At 46.3% G+C, this 21,122-nt stretch overlaps 1 protein-coding gene across 1 annotated transcript in view; it reads left to right on the forward strand.

The window, feature by feature from the left end:
* Positions 1-183: 183 nt before the first annotated feature.
* Positions 184-21,122, forward strand: part of MVK (mevalonate kinase) — a 37,077-nt gene continuing 16,138 nt past the window's right edge. The window contains exons 1-5 of the mRNA XM_049866332.1: positions 184-263; positions 1,179-1,270; positions 2,082-2,229; positions 7,398-7,542; positions 9,332-9,487. Coding sequence (XP_049722289.1) covers positions 1,193-1,270; positions 2,082-2,229; positions 7,398-7,542; positions 9,332-9,487 — 527 coding nt within the window. The 5' untranslated portion in view covers positions 184-263; positions 1,179-1,192. The remainder of the gene's footprint in view (positions 264-1,178; positions 1,271-2,081; positions 2,230-7,397; positions 7,543-9,331; positions 9,488-21,122) is intronic.

Consider the following 21,122-nt stretch of genomic DNA (forward strand, 5'->3'; position numbering starts at 1 on the left):
CCGTGGCTCTCACCCCAGGGCAGGGCACTTCCAGAGACTGGTTTCCCATTGGTTCACCGGAAGAAGCTAGGCGGGGAAACCCGCGATGCTTGGTTGCAACACCTATTGGCTAATGCTCCAGCCAATCGGAAAGGGCCACCAGAATGCGCGCTCTGATTGGCTGGACGGAGGGAAACACTACCTCCCTAGGGAACCGGCGCTCAGGGCTGGAGGAGTCCGGGAGTCGCTCCGGCTTCTGCGCTGAGGTGCGGCGGCGACAGCAGGTGAGAGGCCGGAATGGCGGAGCCGGGCAGCGTGAGGTCCGAGTGGGAGACCCGGGGCCACTCTGGGCCGGGCGCCCAGTTTCTCTGGCTCAGTTGCCCCGACTCTGAGAATCCATTCTGGGGGGGTCGGCGACATGGAATCTGACAGACGTGATTTCTAGCGTTGGACACGCCAGCGGCTTCCCTTCTCTGAACCTCAGTTTCCCTCTCTGAGAAAGGGGATGTCGGTAGGACGTAATCTGATAGTGTGGCTTAAGTTAATATTAAAGCAATCCTCTTAAAACCTTAAATGCAGGATGATTTCGCTTTATAGAGTGCGAGCACCTGTTGGCCCCGCAGGCCCTGTCTTGCAGAAATCTTTGCCTAAGTGTTCGAAGGGGGGTATATCAGGTATTTTCTGCACCCTTGTTTACAACTGTGTGACACGTTGGAAACAGCCTGAATGTCCAAGGAAGAATTCTTTCTGGTCCATGGTTTCATTAAATTTCTACCTTCACTAGTAATAAAAGCTGAAAGGAGAACAGAGCCAGTAATACGTAACCATGAGTAATCAAGTGATTACAGTGTGTCAGACACTGTTTCCCTTATATTATTTAACTTAACAACCTATTGAAGTAGGTACAGTTAATATCCCTGTATCACATGTGGAGAAACCGAGGTTCACAGCCATTAAGTGAGTTACCTAAGATCATATCATTGGGAAGTGGAAGAGGCTGGATTTGAACCCAGATCTGTTGATGCATCCAGTGGACCGCTGTGCTTTGTGGCACTGACTTTTGTGCACATAATGAGTGCTGGATGGTCACTGCCTTGTTTATTATAATGATGGGCCTGAGGTAGGCATTCTCTAAGATCCCTTCCTGCTGGTTCTGCCATCTAAGGACCTTTGTTGCTCTCTCTGACTTTCCCTTTCAGGATTCCCAGGAGCCATGTTGTCGGAGGTCTTGATGGTGTCTGCGCCAGGGAAAGTCATCCTTCATGGAGAGCATGCTGTGGTCCATGGCAAGGTAAAAAAAAAAAACAACCCAGCACCTCCAAAGATTGGGCCCCACTACCCCCCCAACTCCCCACCCCCCTACCCCCACCCCTGCGTTAATCTCACAAGAAGCTGAGATGAGCCCCAAGGCATAGCCTCCTCCCAGCCAGGCAAGTGAAAAGGCAGGTCTTATACACAGGAGGGCTTCTCTAGTCTCACTCACTAAACTACCAAAAAGGTACAAAAAGCCATGTGAGTGGAATGAGGTCACCTAGGGTATAAGTATCAGCAGAGACAAAGATGGTTGAGGACTGTGCTCTGGGGTACTCTTAGAACCACCCTCTAAGGTACATCCTTTTATTATGTTCTAGATATGAAAACTGAGACTAAGGAAAGAATTGGTAACTTCACCAAGGCCCCCTAGACCTTGGTAGATCTAGGAGTGAACTTGGTCTGTCTGAATCCAAAGCTCCAGCTTTTCTGCTTATCCACTCTTAAATGTCAAAGTCTCCCAACTTTATTTACTTTTGAAAACACGGGGATTATGGGGAAGTGACTATTTATTTGGTGTTGAGAACCTCTGAACCAAATGAAATTTTGCATGGGGAAGGCAAATATGGATAGACTTTAGCTCTTAATTGGCTGATAATGGCTGTGCCCAGGCTAAATGGGAGAATGTTGATTAACAGTGTCTGCCAAGGGCATGGGAGGGGGTGGCCTGTATTGTTGGGTATTGACTCTTTCTTCTCAGCACTTGGCATTGGCCCCGTTTCTCCTAAGATGGAAGCCATGCTTGTTGCCACTCAGCCTCAGGCTTACTGCTTTTGCCCTTTATTCTACAGGTAGCACTTGCTGTGGCCTTGAACTTGCGAACATTTCTCCGCCTTCAACCCCATAGCAATGGGAAAGTAGGCCTCAGTTTACCAAACATTGGTGTCAAGCGGGACTGGGATGTGGCCAGGTTTCAGCTGCTGGACACGAGCTTTTTGGGTGAGTGAAGGGAGGAGACACCAGGAATGGTAAGAACCTGGGCCCTGGAGAGAGGGGCAAAGAGGGCAGTGGGGTAGTTCTTCTTGGCTGTGCCTAAGGGAGCCAGAGGCAAGCAAACCTGAGCTGGTAACATTAGTTTCACTTATTTATTAATTTTTAAAATTGCAGTATAAAATGATGCACAAGATCTATGTGGGTTGATGTGGACAAATTATTAAGACACGTTGTCATGGATTGAATTATGTCCCCCCAAAAATGTGTTTATCACTTGGGCTGGGCCATGATTCTTGGTATTGTGTGATTTTCCTGTACTTTGTAAATCCTGCCTCTATGATGTTAATGAAGGAGAATGAGCAGCGACTCAATCTACAAGATTGGATTGTGTCTTGAGGCAATCTCTTGAGATATAAAAGAAGCAGGCAGAGAGACGAGGGGGGTGGGAGGGGTGGCGGGGGGACCTCATACCACCAAGAAAGCAGTGGCAGGAGCAGAGCACGTCCTTTGGACCCAGGGTTCCTGCACAAAGAAGGTCCCGGTCTGGGGAAGATTGATGAGAAGGCCAACAGAGAGAGAAAGCCTTCCCCTGGAGCTGACACCCTGAATTTGGACTTTTAGCCTGCTTTACTGTGTAGAAATAAGGTTCTCTTTGTTAAAACCATCCACTTGTGGTATTTCTGTTATAGCAGCACTAGATGACTAAGACACACATTGTTGAGTGAAAAAAACAATATGAAAACAGTATGCATGTTATGATGAGGACAAATTATGTCTAAGAGTATGTGTAAATGCATAGAAAAAGGTCTGGGAGGAGGATAGACATCAGACTGTGGTGATTAGTTGGCTCTGGGGAGGGGACGCACTAAAGGGGATGGTCAAAGGGGACCTAATATCCTATAATGTTGTTCTTGTTTTACAAGGAGACTGTGTTGGCGTTTTATATAATTAGAAATCGTTAAAAATAAAGGTAAACCAAAAACCAAACCAATTGCCATTGAGTCAATTCTGACTCACAGCAACCCTATTGGACAGAGTGGAGTTGCTCCACAGGGTTTCCAAAGAGCAGCTGGTGGATTCGAACTGCTGACCTTTTGGTTGGCAGCTGAGCGCTTAACCACTGCACCACCAGAGCTCCCAGAATAAAGGTAACTCATGCTTATTGGAAAATAGAGTCCATACTGGGACACTGTGAGGAAAAACATTACTTATTATCCACCCCCACTGTTTACTCCCCTGATAATGACTCTAAACATTTTGGTAGTAATCCTACTGGATTATTTTCTGTAGATAGATAGATTGATTGAGTTAAGGGAGTAACTTGTTTTTTAACCAAATTGGACCGGGCCATATAAACCGTTCAGATATGTGTGTATGTGTTTCACTAGATCAGGGATGTCCTTCCATGCCAGTACGTTAAGGCTTACGTGATGGTGTTTGATCATGTGGGGAGTGCTGTGTCCGCTCAGAAGCAGGCAAGTTTGTTTTCAGTCACAGAGTCCTCATCCCCACCAAAGCTGGAGTGTGTTCTCTGTTCTCAGGGTGCTGTCTCCTCTCTGGGCAAAGGCCTCACTTTGGCAGCAAGGTTTCTCAGCCAAGGGTGGGGCCAATGGGGCTCCTCGAGAGGCCTTTTTCCAAACTCATCTGACCCTGGAGTCCTGATCCCCATTCCTCATTAGAATCACTCCACAGCAAGCCACTCAGCCACTCTCATGTATGTAGCAGGATGGAGGATAACTAACCCCCCATCTTAGTTATCTAGTGCTGCTATGACAAATACCACAAGTGAATGGCTTTAACAAACAGAAATATGTTTTCTCACAGTTCAGGAGGCTGGAAGTCCGAATACAGGGCGCTGGCTCTAGAGGAAGCCTTTCTCTCTCTGTCAGCTCTGGGGGAGGTTCCTTGTCTCCTCAGCTTCTGATTCCTAGTTCCTTGGAGATCTCCACGTAGCTTGTCATCTTCCCCCATCCTTGCTTTCTTCTCTATGCCTAATCTGCTCTTTTTATATCTCCAAGGTGATTGGCTTAAAACACACCCTACATTGATATGGTCTCTTAACAAAGAAAACTCATTCCCAAATGGGATTATAACCACAGGTCTAGGGGTTGAGATTTACAACACGTATTTTGGGGGGACACAATTCAATCCATAACAGTCCCGTTTTAGAGCAACCGTTTTCAACCTTGGTTGTGCCTCAGTATTACCTGGGGAGGTTGTTTTCTGCTCTGTTCTTTATTATTTCCTTCTTCTCGTAGCTTTGTGCTTAGTTTGCCTAAGTTGTAGAGTTAAGCTATTGATCTGGGATCTTTCTTCTGCTTAATGTATTCATGTATTGCTATAAATTTTGCTGCATCCCGTAGGTTTGGGTATGTTAGTTTTCATTCTTGTTTGACTCTGCTTTTTTTTTATCTCTGTCTTGATTTCTTCTTTCACTCATGGGTTACTTCTTGTTGTTAGTTGCTACCAAGTCAATTCTGACTCATGGTGACCCTATCTGTTACAGAGTAGAAGTCTCCGTAGCGTTTTCAAAGCTGTGACCTTTCGGTAGCAGGTCACCAGGCCTTACTTCTGAGACATCTCTGGGTGGGTTTGAACCACCAACCTTTCTGTTAGTAGTCCAGCACATAATTATTTGTGCTACCCAGGGACTCCTATTGGTTACTTAAACCCAAAACTGTTGCCTTCGAGTCGATTCCGACTCATAGTGACCCTATAGGACAGAATAGAACTGCCCCGTAGGGCTTCCAAGGAGCAGCTGGTGGATTTGAACTGCCGACCTTTGGTTAGCAGCTATAGCTCTTAACTACTACGCCACCAGGGCTCCACTGGTTACTTAAAAAAAAAAAAAAAACCAAACCTGTTGCCTTCGAGTTGATCCTGACTCATAGTGATCCCATAGGACAGAGTAGAACTGCCCCATAGGGTTTCCAAGGAGCACCTGGTGGATTCGAACTGCCAGCCTTTTGGTTAGCAGCCCAGTGCTTAACCACTACACCACCAGGGTTTCTTACTGGTTGCTTAGTAGTGTGTTACTTAGTTTCCACATACTTGTATAAGTTTTAGTTTTCTTTCTGTTATTAATTTCTAGTTTCTTCTCATTGTGATTGGAAAGAATATATGATTTCAGTCTTTTAAATTTGAGACTTGCTTTGTGTCCTGGGAAGGTTGTTTTGTTTTGCTTTTAAACAATACATGTGGATTCTGGCTCTGCCCCTCTCCTATTGAGAATTGGTGGTGGTGGTCCAGGCATGGAAATGTATATTTTAAAGGGGGTTCCCTGGCTGAGTCCAGGGACACCCCTGAGTCAGGGCCACTACTTTGGAGCAGGGGTCAGAAAACTGCAGGCCACAGCAGCCCAGGACTTGCTGTCCATGGTGTGCGGGGCCACCCAGCTAGGCCAGAAATGGTCCCTGAGAACATACATGTCACAAAACACAGATCTTGACTCTTTTCACTACTGGAAACTCAGCAATAAAATCCCCGCCTGTTGAATAAGCTCTTTCTCAATTGCATATTTTGAAAGAGGCTACTGCTTTTGCCTGTCAGTAACATGGGATACAAGCAGCCGAGTGTGCTGGGACATGTCTCAGATGTCTTTTGGTTCTTCCTCACTCTTGATTCCCTGTTTGACCCTGGGCAGGTCCCTTAACCCTCTGAGCCCCAGTGAGCAGAGTCCTGTTGCTTGACTGAGGGCTGCATCCAACAGAGCTGGAGGTGGGCACTAGGGCTGTGACGTAGAGCGTGGTCCATGGGTGAGGGCTTGTTATTCTATTTCTCCTGGGAGCCAGAGGAATTCGAGCCTTTGGAGACACACTTTGCACTAGGTTGCCAGGATCTGACACCTTTTTTTTTTTTTTTGCTGCCCATAATAGTAATAAGTGAAGATCTATCGGACATTTGTGTGGGCCAGGCAGTGAACTAGGTGTGTTACGTTATGTTGTACTCTTAGAATTTTCCAGCCTTCCCTGGAAGTAGAAGGTGTTATTCTTTATCATTTTACCGATAAGGCATTGAGGTTCCGCGAGGCCAGGTGGCTTAGGTCATACAGCTTGTCAGGGATACAGAGAGGACTCAGACCCAGGCCTTTCTAAACTCCAAAGCCCAGGCTCTTCACAACTGTTCCATCTCCATTACAGCTCTGAGATGTCTGGGCTCTCCAAAATATTGTCACAGGCGTGGCTCGCTTTAATGTATCATTAGTTTGTTCAGCACATCCTTATCAAGGACTTAATGTGTACCCTGAAGTTTCCTAACACAGGCACACCTAATTCAATATCACTTCCCCTTGGAGTCTGACCCAGGGCGCAGAGAGTGATTTGGAAAGGTGAGCTGGTCAGATTTGCTCAGCTTCTCAGGAAAGTGGCCCAGTCTCCTGTGTGCCACTGGGAAAGAAATTACTGCTTTGTCTTTCCCTCCTGCCCAAGCAAATCCAGTATTTCAAAATCACTGGTCTTATTTGAGTGTCCTGTACTCAGTAATTATGTTTCGGGAGAGGGGAATATTTGGGGAATGCTCAATACTCCCTTTAGTTTGGGTTTTGGTAATATAGAAGATCAAACCCAGGTCTTTGAGTGAGCTGGCATTCCCTGTGTGTGTGTGTGTGTGTGTGTGTGTGTGTGTGTGTGTGTGTGTGTGTTTTAAAACTCCTATTAAGCAGCGGGAGAAAAATGTGGCAGTCTGCTTCTGTGAAGATTACAGCTTTGGAAGCCCCATGAGACAGTTTTACTCTGTCCTGTAGGGTTGCTGAGTCAGAAGCGACTTGACAGCAACGGGCTTGGGGGTTTTTTGGCTATTAATTAGGCACTTACTACGTGTGCTGAGAGCCGTGCTGAGGATTTTACACACCTTATTTAACTTTGTCTTTATGACAATGTCATGAAGAAGTACTGCTGTTATTGCTCTTTTACAAGGAGGAAAACTGAGGTTCAGAGAGGTTACGTCACTGCTCATGGCTACAAAGCCAGCAAATGGCACAGTCAGGACTCAAATCCAAGTCCAGCTGCCTTCAAAGCCTGAAGTCAACTGGGAGACTTGGCTGTGGTACTTAGACCATGAGTTCCTGTCCACCCAGATTCTGATTCCAGTAACCGTACAATATTCTGTATTCTGTTGCTTATAAAAGCCTGAGGCCCTTTCACCCACCTGTGTTTGCTTGTTTGCCTGTGTGACAGAGCAAGATGACATCACAGCACCCATCCCAGAGCAAGTGGAGAAGCTAAAGGAGGTGGCAGGCTTCCCTGAGGACTGTGCCATCAACGAGCGCCTGGCTGTGCTGGCTTTCCTTTACTTGTACCTGTCCATCTGCCGGAAGCAGAGGTTTGTGGCGGTCTGGGAAAGGAGTTTATGTTCACCCTCCCCAGGTAACTGGGAGGGTTCCTCAAGTCGCTGCTGCAGGAGAATGCACATGCCACCTTTTAGGCCACTAACAACAGCAGCCACCTGCTGTCCTCACCATGTGCCAGGCACCACACTGGACGCTTCAGATGTGTTACTCTTTTAATATTCACGATAACCCTATGAGAGAGGCACCGTCCTCATTTTACACACAGGGAACCAGAGGCTTGGACAGTAAAGATGCTTAAAGCCATGCAGCTAGCTAGTAAGTGGTAGAACTGGGACGTTAATTCAGTTCATATTAATACAAACACTTATATTCTTAACCCCACCTGCCACCTCTGGCCTGTTTAATTCAGTAGAACCAACCCAAACCCCGTTCTTGGATCACCATTCTTGGATCCCCGTGTAGCTTCTACAGAGGCACCTTTGCTCCATCTTTCACTGGCTCCAGGGAAGCTCCCTGAATAGCAAAGTGAAGCATGTGCCTGCCTCACCCCTTACGATAAGATCTGAGTTTTCTGCCTTTTGGGAAGCCAGCTCTTTGAGGATGACAATACTGTTGAGTGAGTGCCACCTGGTGAGAGAAAGCATGAGCTTGAGAGTCAGAACACATGACACGCCCTAGCGCACTGGAGTTCTTACCCTCTCTGAGGCTTAGCTTCCTCATCTGTGAAATAAGGGCAGTAATAGTACCTACCCACCACGATAATACTTGTGAGGTTAAATGAGTTAATTTATGTAAAGCACGGGGCCTGGCATATAGCTTAACAAGATTGGCTATTCTTGTTTTCAATTTCCTCAGAACTATTAGGAGGATGAGAAATATCATATATAATGGGCCTAGCAAAGTACCTGGCACATAGTGAGTATTCACTGTCCAGAACCCGAAGAGAAAACCTCAAGGGGCAGCCCTTCACTCCTGCAGCCGACGCTAATTAAACGTAATTCACATCTGTGAATGTCCTGACACTTGCTGAGAGGGGCATGTCCCCTTCACGGGGGACATTTCAGAAGCTCCTGGAGTGGGCATGTGTGTAGTTTGAAAAGGCATGATCATATTATAATTTTATATTTGGAAAATGGGAAAAGCCTCTAAAGGAAATTATTGAGCATGACGTTTGACAGTTCTTGGTTAGGGGAATACACGTAAGAGGCAGTGATTCTGAACTTTCCTGTTGTCAAAAGAGGACCTGTGGTATACGTGACTGGGAAGCGCTGCCTGATGGGAGAAGCCTCCACGTGAACACAGTTATAGTGTACTGCAATAAGGCAGCGGTGGAGCAAGATTACATGCTGGGGCTTTGAAACAGAGAGGTAGGAGTTGCCTTTGTAGTGGTCAGGGAAAGCTTCACAGAGGAAATGACATCTGAGAAGGGTCTCGGGGATAGTAGGAATTGCCTGGGGAATAAAGAGGTATGAGGCTATTCCAGGCAGAGGGACCAGCCTGTGCTAAGGGCAGGACTATGGAACATGTTCAGGGAACAGGAAGGAGTTTAAAGAAAGGAGTTGGTGGTTGGTGAGCCTCTTTATGGAAGAGGTCTGACTGGATAGAAGTGATTTAGGTAAATCTGATGCTTATTTTCTAGTTGTCTGATTTACTGCAAGTTCCTGCCATCCAGTAGGGATGACCCTGGGGTCGAGAAATCTCTGAGAGTTCAGAAAACTGAGCCAAACACTGAGAGTCAGACCTTGGGCCTCAGCCCCTGGCTCAGTGAGGGCACCTCACTGACCTCAAGACAGTCACGTTTTGCACCCTGGTGTGTTTCAGAACCCTGCCAAGCCTGGACATCATGGTGTGGTCAGAGCTGCCCACTGGGGCAGGCTTGGGCTCCAGTGCTGCCTACTCGGTCTGTTTGGCAGCTGCCCTGCTGACCGCATGTGAGGAGATCCCCAACCCTCTGAGGGACGGTGATGGCATCAGCAGGTAATTACGTTCCTCACCCTGGTCACTGTCCTTCCTGTGTGCTGGGAACCACACATGTATTCTCTCACTGAGGACTCGCCACAACCCTGTGAGGAGAGTGGTGCAATGGCGTCCATTCTACAGATGAGGAAGCTGAGGCACAGAGAGGCCAGATGGCTGGCCTCAGGCTATACAGCTAGTAAGTGGCAGAATGGGATTTGAATCCAGGCAGTCTGAATCCAGAGCCCGAGCTCCTCACTGCTACACTGAACAGCTTCTGTTCCCCCATCCTTCACCCCATCTTGACTCTTCTGGGTTTAAGTGCTGGTGGTATGGTAGAAAATCTGAGGATGGATGTAGAGGGCAGTGGGTTAGACAAACTTAGATGACCCTCCTCTGCCAATGACCTGCTGTGGGACCTTGGCCCAGCCACTGGTAGTTTCAGCTTTGTCCCAAATAGGATCATAACCATAGGTCTAGGGGTTAAGATTTACAACACGTATTTTGGGGGGACACAATTCAATCCATAACAGTCCCGTTTTAGAGCAACCGTTTTCAACCTTGGTTGTGCCTCAGTATTACCTGGGGAGGTTGTTTTCTGCTCTGTTCTTTATTATTTCCTTCTTCTCGTAGCTTTGTGCTTAGTTTGCCTAAGTTGTAGAGTTAAGCTATTGATCTGGGATCTTTCTTCTGCTTAATGTATTCATGTATTGCTATAAATTTTGCTGCATCCCGTAGGTTTGGGTATGTTAGCTTTCATTCTTGTTTGACTCTACTTTTTTTTATCTCTGTCTTGATTTCTTCTTTCACTCATGGGTTACTTCTTGTTGTTAGTTGCTACCAAGTCAATTCTGACTCATGGTGACCCCATCTGTTACAGAGTAGAAGTCTCCGTAGTGTTTTCAAAGCTGTGACCTTTCGGTAGCAGGTCACCAGGCCTTACTTCTGAGACATCTCTGGGTGGGTTTGAACCACCAACCTTTCTGTTAGTAGTCCAGCACATAATTATTTGTGCTACCCAGGGACTCCTATTGGTTACTTAAACCCAAAACTGTTGCCTTCGAGTCGATTCCGACTCATAGTGACCCTACAGGACAGAATAGAACTGCCCCGTAGGGCTTCCAAGGAGCAGCTGGTGGATTCGAACTGCCAGCCTTTTGGTTAGCAGCCCAATGCTTAACCACTGTACCCCCAGGGTTTCTTACTGGTTACTTAGTAGTGTGTTACTTAGTTTCCACATACTTGTATATGTTTTAGTTTTCTTTCTGTTATTAATTTCTAGTTTCTTCTCATTGTGATTGGAAAGAATACTTTGTATGATTTCAGTCTTTTAAATTTGAGACTTGTTTTGTGTCCTGGGAAGGTTGTTTTGTTTTTAAACAATACATGTGGATTCTGGCTCTGCCCCTCTCCTATTGAGAATTGGTGGTGGTGGTCCAGGCATGGAAATGTATATTTTAAAGGGGGTTCCCTGGCTGAGTCCAGGGACACCCCTGAGTCAGGGCCACTACTTTGGAGCAGGGGTCAGAAGACTGCAGGCCACAGCAGCCCGGGACTTGCTGTCGATGGTGCATGGGGCCACCCAGCCAGGCCAGAAGTGGTCCCTGAAAACATACATGTCACAAAACACAGGCCTGGACTCTTTTCACCACTGGAAACTCATTCCCTCTTGCTCACCCACTTCTACCCAGGCAGTCTACCGCCTTGCACAAGCTGGTCCCTCTGTTACCAATCGCCAGTCTGACACAAAAGGTCCTTGTCTTTTCCCAAGTAAGAATACACATGAAGGACAGACTTTATCTTCACCAAGCTTTATCTTGCTTGCGTCAAGCAAAGGGAGTCATTGGGGGACTAAGCCTCTCCAAAAGATTGACTCGAAAAGGCTAGGGCTTATATGGGTTCGGTGGAGACAATAAAGTAATATTTAGTGGGCTTCTTATAAGGTGCGGGTGCTTCTCAGAATGTCAGTGCATGTTAATTAGGTTGCACACTGCATCCGAATTCAGGATGGAACCTGCTGATATTCAAGGTGGAGTCCTCTTGGCATCACTTATTATGGGATATAGCGTAAGCGCGCTCATCTTTGACATTACATCACCATTTTGTGAGGGCTAAGGAAGGTTAAACAGTAGTCACACTTTGTTCTTCCGTGCATGCAGGAGGAGGAGTGGGAGCCTGTAAAGTAGGGGAATGGTTTCAGTCTTACCTCATGTTGACAGGGTATGGTTCCTGTTTACCCAACTTCTAGATGGTAATCTTTTAACAGCTCTTTTGTTGGACCAGCACAGTTAACCCTATCTGTCTTACCTCCAGCTCTAATGCCTCCCCCCACCCCCATGTCTGGTCTTGCTGACTCCCATTTATACCTCAGTCCCCTATTCAGAATGGACTCTCCCGCTAAGCACTCCATTCTGCCCTGCACTGCCCTCACTGGGATTTGTGATTGTAATGATGGCATGGTGGAGGCATCTGACCTCCTTTAACTTCACTTTGAGGAAAGGAAAGATCAACAGCCCAAGGCTGATTCCTGTGAAGCGGAGATCATATATGCCCCCACCCGCCAACCTTTTTACCAATTCTGATATCAGCTGTTCCTTCCATGCAGGGTACTCTGCTTCTTTGCTGAATTCCATAATTTGTTGCAATGGCCACACAGAACTCACAGACAATACTCATGATTATGGGGTTTATTAGGGAAGTAACAGGTTGTAATTCAGGTTCAGGAACGCTCAGGATACAGTTTTTCCATCAGGACAGCCTCTTCTCAGCCACGCCCCCAGGCATGACTCTCTCTGGCCCATTGACCTCTGGCGTGCTTGAGTAAATGTTGCAAAACTCTTTTAGCTCTGCCAGTAAGGCCCTCGAGCCACCCCACTCCACCATTAAGCCTAGGGCTGAAGGTGCTCAGCTCTGGCTCTGTGGGTTGGCAAACCTAGCTCCACCAAGTGCCTGGAGGCACCCCCACTCTGCCAGCAAGCCTCCTGCCCCAAGGCACTCAGCTTTCTCGTTCCATGGGTCATGAAGCCCAGTGCACTGTCTCCTGCCAGTCTCCTTCCTCTGCTGCCGCTGTTTCTCTGCCACCACTTCTCATGGTCTTTAGTGTTACAGTTAACTCTTTTTCTCTTGGTCTCCTGGTTCTAGGAGGTTCTTAGCGCAGGGATCCCAAGTCCAAAGGACACGCCCCATTCCTGGCTGTTCCTTCTCGGTGGTGATAAGATCCTCCCTTCCCACCTCTGGGATGACTATTTTAAGCCTAGCAGGGTGGCGAAACTGACCAATCACCTTATTAGGGTTCCATATACCTTATTCATGTGGTGCCACCCCCACCCCACAAGTATGCCATGCACCTTATTTACATTATTGGCAAGCTGTCCAATCCCTTTGGTGGGCTACAAGCCCTCATTTGCATAGTTCCACCTAGGGTTTTGGTGGGAGTTCAAGACTGTGGTGAGAAAGTCCATATAAAAGCAATCCCCTCATCAGCCTGAGACTGAAAGAACTAGATGGTGCCCGGCTACCACGATCACTGCCCTGACAGGGAACACAACAGAGAATCCCTGATGGAGCAGGAGAACAGTGGGATGCAGATCTTAAATTCTCGTAAAAAGACCAGGCTTAATGGTCTGACTGAGACTGGAGGGACCCTGATGGTCATGGTCCCAGGACCTGTAGATAGCCCAAGATTGGAACCATTCCCAAAACCAACTCTATAGACAGAGATTGGCCTAGACTGTAAGAGAGACAGTGATGTGGGAGAGGAGTGAACTTCGTGGCTTAAGTAGACACATGAGACTATGTGGGTGACTCCTGCCTGGTGGCGAGATGAGAAGTAAGAACGGGACAGGAGCTGGTTGAATGGACACAGGGAATACAGGGTGGAGAGGAGGAATGTGCTGTCTCATTAGGGGGAGAGCAGCTGGGAGTGCACGGCAGGGTGTGTATGGCTTTTTGTATGAGAGACTGACTTGATTTGTAAACTTTCACCTAAAGCACAATAAATAAATTAAAAAAAAAAAAGATCTCTTGGCTTTTCTAGCTATAGTTCCCTCTCCCAGTCATTGTACCAGTCCAAAACAGTCATTAATGATTAGTCCTTCAGTAGGGCAAAGAGCCCCTAAGATGAGGTTACTCAGGTACGAGCCACTCAGGTCTGTTGCAGTGTCTGTCTGATCTAGTCAGGTTCTCCAAAAGTCATTTCGCCTTCTAGCCTCTGATTTAACTGAGAGAAGATTACTCTCTTCCTTTGAGCATGGCAAAACCTTTAAGGGACTTTAGGTTCAGCCACTGTACTCCAGTCCAGCAGTGCTTCCCTCTTAGTCCACTCTTTCACAGTTACAACTTCTACAATTATAGCTTTTACAATCACAATTAACCCTGTCAACAATCAACACTCACAAATGAATCGCATAATTCTGTCAACATTTTCCCCCACCCTCTCTTCCCTAGACCCCCATCAGGAAAAGAGGAAACTATTCAGTGGGGGTCTTCACTTGTCTCCATTATTTTGAGTGTAAGCACATTTACAAAGGTGTTTAAGCCAGCCACTTCACGCCTTTACCTCCCCCCTTTTTAGACAGCCAATGTTTAAATTACCTGTGCCTATCAAAGGCATAGTGGTTAAGTGCTATGGCTGCTAGCCAAAAGGTCAGCAGTTCAAATCCATCAGGCCCTCCTTGGGAACTCTATAGGGCGGTTCTACTCTGTCCTATAGGGTCACTATGAGTTGGAATCGACTCAACGGCAATGGGTTTGGCTTTTTGGTTTTATCACACCAGTACTCTGAGGAGACAACCATGTTTTATGGTGAAGAATCTTCTGTTCCAGTTGGACTTTGAGCATCTGTATCCATAAGGGATAAGAGCTTGGCTGCTAACCAAAAGGTCAGCAGTTCAAATCCACCAGCCACTCCTTGAAAACTGTATGGGGCAGTTCTACTCTGTCCTGTAGTCCTGTAGGGTCACTATGAGTTGGAATCGACTCGAGGAGAATAGGTTTGGATCCATAAGCAAAGTCCAGTCCAGAGCAAGCCATCACATTGCAGCAATTTACACCAGCTCACATCAAAAGTCTTTCTCTTCATTCGGTCAGGTTCTGGTCAGCTCATCCCTAGCCATCCAAGCTAGGTCAGTGGGTACCAGCCATAGGCTTGAGTGTCCACACACCTCCCAGCACTTCTGACCAGCCAACTCTTTCCCTCTTTCTCTTATCCCCAGCCCCTGTGGGCTAGGTCGGCAGGTGCCAAAGGAACACGTCCAAACTCAGCCCATCTCTTCATTGCTGCACCTCCCCCTACCTCTCATCTCGTGGCCCCTGGTGGTCACCTCAGGCAAGAATACCAGGCTGTCTACTCACTGTCTCACTTTAACTTCCAGTCCTGGGAGGGGATTCTTTGATGGGCACTGACATTTCCTGCCTCCATGTTTCCAAAGGCAAACCATTGGCTCAAAATTCAAAAAAGCAAAACAGTCTACACACACATACGCACACACTCACACACGCACACACACCCCAGTGCCATCGAGTCGATTCCAACTCATAGCAACCCTATAGGACAGAGTAGAACTGCCCCATAGAGTTTCCAAGGAGCGCCTGGCGAATTCGAACTGCCGACCCTTTGGTTAGCAGCGGTAGCACTTAACCACTACGCCACCAGAGTTTCCAAAAACCATTGCCATCAAGTCAATTCTGACCCACAGTGAGTAGAACTGCCCTGTAGAGTTTCCAAAGAGCACTGGTAGATTTGAACTGCTGACCTTTTGGTTAGCAGCTAAACTCCTAACCACTAAGCCACCAGGGTTACTATATTGAAATGAACAGCCTGTTGTTTCAGGCAAATCCTAGTTCCCTTTTTAGCATATCCAATGAAATATTGGCTGAAGGAGGAGCTACAAGCTCCCTGTTACCTATAATACCCAATATTCATTTCCATCATACATTTAGGCCTGCTTTACAACACTGTTGATTTTGTTTGTTGTTAGGTGCCTTTGAGTCAGTTCCTTCTCATAGTGACCCCATGTACAATAGAACGAAACACTGCCCGGTCCTGTGCCATCTTCACAATCATTGTTATGTTTGAGCCCATTGTTGCAGCCACTGTGTCAGTCCATCTTGTTGAGGGTCTTCCTCTTTTTTGCTGACCTTCAACTTCACCAAGCATGATGTCCTTCTCCAGGGACTGATCCCTCCTGATAACATATCCAAAGTATGTGAGATGAAGTCTCGCCACCCTTGCTTCTAAGGAACATTCTGGCTGTACTTCTTGCAAGACAGATTTGTTCTTGTTTTGGCAGTCCATGGTATATTCAGTATTCTTCGCCAACAGCATAATTCAAAGACATCAATTCTTCCCTCTTTCTTATTCATTGTGCAGCTTTCACATGCATATGAGGTAATTGAAAACACCAAGACTTGGGTCAGGCTCACCTTAGTCTACAAGGTGACATCTTTGCTTTTTAACACTTTAAAGAGGTCTTTGCAGCAGATTTGCCCAATGCAATGCATCTTTTGATTTCTTGACTGCTGCTTCAATGGGTGTTGTCTGTAGATCCAAGTAAAATGAAATCCTTGACAACCTCAATCTTTCCTCCATTTATCATGATGTTGCTTATTGGTCCAGTTGTGAGGATTTTTGTTTTCTTTATGCTGAGATGGAATCCATATGAAAGACTAGTAGTCTTTGATCTTTGTAAGTGCTTCAAGTCCTCTTCACTTCCAGCAAGCAGGGTCGTGCCATCTGCATAACGCAGGTTATTAATGAGTCTGCCTCCAATCCTGATGCCCCATTCTTCTTCATATAGTCCAGCTTCTCAGATTATTTGCTCAGCATACAGACTAAGTATAGTGAAGAGATACAACCCTGACACACACCTTTCCTGACTTCAAACCACGCAGTATCCCCTCGTTCTCTTCGAATGACTGCCTCTTGATCTATGTACATGTTCTGCGTGAGCACAGCCAAGTGTTCTGGAATTCCCATTTGCAATGTTATCCATAATTTGTTATGATCCAAACTGTTGAATGCCTTTGCATAGTCAATAAAACACAGGTAGACATCTTTCTGATATTCTCTGCTTTCAGCCAGGATCCATCTGACATCAACAATGATATCCCTGATTCCGAGTCCTCTTCTGAATCCGGCTTGGATTTCTAGCAGTTCTCTGTCAGTGTACTGCTGCAGCGGCTTTTGAATGATCTTTAGCAAAATTTTACTTGTTTGTGACAATAATGATATTGTTTGATAATTTCTAAATTCTGTTGGATCACCTTTCTTTGGAACAGGCATAAATATGGATCTCTTCCAGTTGATTGGGCAGGTAGCTCTCTTCCAAATTTCTTGGCATAGTTGAGTGAGCACTCCTAGTGCTGCATCCATTTGTTGAAACATCTCAATTGGTATCCTGTCAATTCCTGGAGTCTTGATTTTTGCCAGTGCCTTCAGTGCAGCTTGGACCTCTTCCTTCAGTGCCATCAGTCCCTGATCATATACCAGTTCTTGAAATGGTTGAGCGTCATTTGGTATAGTGACTTTGTGTATTCCTTCCATCTTCTTTTGATGCTTCCTGCATCCGTTCAGTATCTTCCCTGTGGAATCCTTCAATATTGCAACTCAAGGCTTGAATTTTTTCTTCAGTTCTTTCAGCATGAAAAATGCCAAGAGTGTTCTTCCCTTTTGGTTTTCTAATTCCAGGTGTTTGCACATGTCATAATAACACTTTACTTTGTCTTCTCGAGCTGCCCTTTGAAATCTTCCATTTGACTCTGTTACGTCATCATTTCTTCCATTCACTTTAGCTACTTGACATTCAAGAGCAAGATTGAGTCTCTTCTGACATCCGTTTTGGGCTTTTCTTTCTTTCCTGTCTTTTTAATCACCTCTTCTCTTCCTTTCATCATTTACGATGTCCTTGGTGTCATTCTTCAAGTCACCTGGTCTTTGATCATTAGTGTTCAATGCGTCAAATCTGTTCTTGATATGGTCTCTAAATTGAGGTGGGATATACTCAAGGTCATATTTTGGCTCTCATGGACTTTCTCTGATTTTCTTCAGTTTCAGCTTGAACTTGCATATGAGCAATTGATGGTCTGTTCCACAGTCGGCCCCTGGCCTTGTCCTGACTGATGATATTGAGCTTTTCCATCATCTCTTTCCATAGATGTAGTCGATTTGATTCCTGTGTATTCAATCTAGCAAGGTCTACTTGTATAGTTGCCATTTATGTTTTTGAAAAAAGGTATTTGCAATGAACTTGGTGGGCTTGCACAATTCTGTCAAGTGATCTCCAGCATCGTTTCTATCACCAAGCCCATATTTTCCAACTCTTGAATTCCAGTCACCAGTAGTTATCAGTGCATCCTGATTGTGTGCTCAGTCAATTTCAGACTGCAGAAGTAGGTACAAATCTTCAGTTTCTTCATCTTTGGCCTTAGTGCTTCATGCGTAAATTTGAATAATAGTCGTATTAACTGGTCTTCCTGGTAGGTGTATGGATATTATCCTATCACTGACAGTGTTGTACTTCAGGATAGACCTTGAAATGTTCTTTTTGACAGTGAATGCAACACCATTCAACGCCAAGTTGTCATTCCTGGCATAGTAGACCACATGATTGTCTGATTCCAAATGGCCAATACAAGTCCATTTCAGCTCACAAAGGCCTAGGATATCAATCTTTACGCGTTCCAATTCATTTTTGACAATTTCCAATTTTCATAGGCTCATACTTTGTGTATTCTGATTATTAATGGATGTTTGCAGCCATTTTTTCTCATTTTGAGTTGGGCCACATCAGCAAATGAAGGTCCCCAAATCTTGACTCTGTTTGCATCATTAAGATCAATTCTACTTTGAGGAGGCAGCTCTTCCCCAGTCGCCTTTTGAGTGCCTTCCAACTTGAGGGGCTTATCTTCCACACTGTGTCAGACAATGTTCCGCTGTTATTCTTAAGGTTTTCACTAGCTAATTCTTTTCAGAAGTAGACTGCCAGGTCCTTCTTCCTAGTCTTAGTCTGGAAGCTCAGCTGAAACCTTTCTACCATGGGTGACCCTGCTAGTGTTTCAATATTGGTGGCTTAGCTTCTAGCATCACAGCAACAAGTCCTCACAGTAGGACAAACTGACAGATGCAAACTGACAGGGGTTACAACACTAGGTAGGAGAAACATTCAGTATCCACAGTACATTCAAATAAACAAACACATAAACCGTTTTGAAAACATTCCAGTTTCATTTTCTCCATCCTTTGACGATCTTCCCACTCATATGCTTATGGCTCTGGCTGGGTGGAACCAGTAGATCCTGGCCCTCTGTCAGGCATCCTGTTTCACCCGCCTGGCCGTTGACAGGAGCCACTCCAGCTGCAGTTTTTCTCTCCTCAGCTGCAGCATAACATCTCTCAAAGTAACCTAACAATATAAAGCTTCACTTCCTGCGCCCCTTCATTCTTCCTTTTACAAAGTTTCATGCTTCCATGAGTTTGGAGCCACTGCAATGAATTCTGCTTCTTAGGCCAACTGTAAAAATGGCATGGCAGAGGCATCTGTTGGCCTCTAGCTTCACAGGGAGGAAGGAGAATCAAGATCAACAGCCCAAGACTGATTCTTATTGGGGGGGGGGGCCAGACATGCCTCCATCCTCCAAACTGTTTACTAATTCTGACACCAACCATCCCTCCCATGGCACGCTCTGCTGAGTTCAGTAATTTGTTGCAATGGCCCCACAGAACTCACAGGTGGTACTCATGGTCATGGGGTTTATTAGGGAAGTAACAGGTTATAATTCAGGTTCAGAAACACTCGGGATACAGGTCTTCAATCAGGATAGCTTTTTCTCAGCTGTGGCCGCAGGCACGTCCTTCTCTGGTCCCTTGGCCTCTGCCTTGCTCCACAAGCGTTACGAAGTTCTTCTAGCTATGCTGATAAGTGCCCCAAGCCAGTAAGCCTCAGATTGAAGGCACTCAGCTCTAGCTCTAGGGCTTGGCAAACCTAGCTCCACCAGGTGACCGGGGGCGGAAAGGCTCCTGCCCAAAGGTACCCAAGTTTCTCACTCTGTGGGCTGGGAAGCCCACCACGCCATCTCCTGCTGGTCTCTTGCCACTGCTGCTTCAGTATTACAGCTCCACCGCCTCATCCCCCCTCCCCCTCCCTCTCCTTCTCTCTTGGTCTCCTGGTTCCAGGAGCTTCTCAGTGCAGAGATCCCAGGTCCAAAGGACATGCTCCACTCATGGCTATTCTTTCTTCGTGGTGGTGAGATCCTCTCTTCTTGCCTCTGGGTTGGCTCATTTTAAGCCTAGCAGGATGGCAGAACTGACCAATCCCCTCATTAGGGTTCCGTACACCTTATTTGCGAGGTCCCACACCCACAAGGGTGCCATGCACCCTATTTACATTATTAGCAAGCTAGCCAATCCCCTTGGTGGTCTACAAGCCCCTGTTTTCATAGTCCCACCCAGTCATTTGGGGGAAGTTATGAGATCGTGGCGATAAAGGCCATATAAAAGCGATCCGTTGCCCTACAGTACTCAAATACTGTTGGCTCACCAGCACCACTCTAGCTTCTAGACTCCAGGTCCAGAAAGTCAGGACCATGTCTGTTTGCCCCTGGTGTGAGCTTAGGCCCAGGCACATAGTAGGTGTTCAGTAAATACTTGATGAATGAGTGAAGTAATAGTGTGAATCTCATTGGGATAATAAGGGTTAGCGGTTAAGAGCTCCAGCTCCAAGTCAGCAGATGTGGTTGTGATGTAGCGGTGAGGAGCACTGAGAACTCCAGGACATTATTTCACCCCTTTGAGCCTCAGCTTCCTCTTCTGTAGGGATGGGGTTAGTAATTGTACTGCCTCATAGGGTTACAGGAAATGGTCTGCTCCAGAAGGCATTTAGCACAGTACTTGGCACGTGGTAATCAATAGTAATGAGCAGCGTTCACACATTATTAGTCATAGCCTCACAATCACTGTGTGAATGGCAGGTCAATAAAATGCTCATCTGACAGATGACGAAGGAGGCTCAGTGAGGATGATTGACTTGCCCAGAGCTCCATAGCAGATGAGAAGTTGAGCCGGGTCTTTTGTGAATCCAAGAACTGTGATCTCAAATGGCCCCTTTTTTTTTCTTTGAGCACATACTACCGCCTAGGCAAATACAGAGCACTTGTGTGTTCTTCCCATCTCTCAGTATCCTCTGTGAGGTAGACGTTATTATCCCTATTTTACAGATAAGAAAACCAAGGGTCAGAGATGAAGCTGCTTGCCCAGGGATGCACAGTGAGCTAGCAGCAGGAAGGGACTCAGACCTAGTTCACTGTTGCATCCACGCAGGCCTGGCTTCCCAGAGGCTGCAGGACCACCACTGGCTTCTGCTGTTTTTATGGGGAAGGGAATTGATGGAAAGGAAACAAACCAAAACCAAACCAAACTAAACCCAGTGCCGTCGAGTTGATTCTGACTCATAGGGACCCTATAGGACAGAGTAGAACTGCCCCATAGAGTTTCCAAGGAGCGCCTGGTGGATTCGAACTGTTGACCCTTTGGTTAGCAGCCGTGGCACTTAACCACTATGCCACCAGGGTTTCCAAAAGGAAACAAAAGCTGAGGGAAAAGGCCAAGGACTGGAGCTGATCATTTTTCCTTGCTTGACACTTATGTGAGTGTTCGTTGAAC

This window comes from Elephas maximus, chromosome 22, assembly GCF_024166365.1.
Source record: "Elephas maximus indicus isolate mEleMax1 chromosome 22, mEleMax1 primary haplotype, whole genome shotgun sequence".
NCBI classification, from domain to species: Eukaryota; Metazoa; Chordata; class Mammalia; order Proboscidea; family Elephantidae; genus Elephas; species Elephas maximus.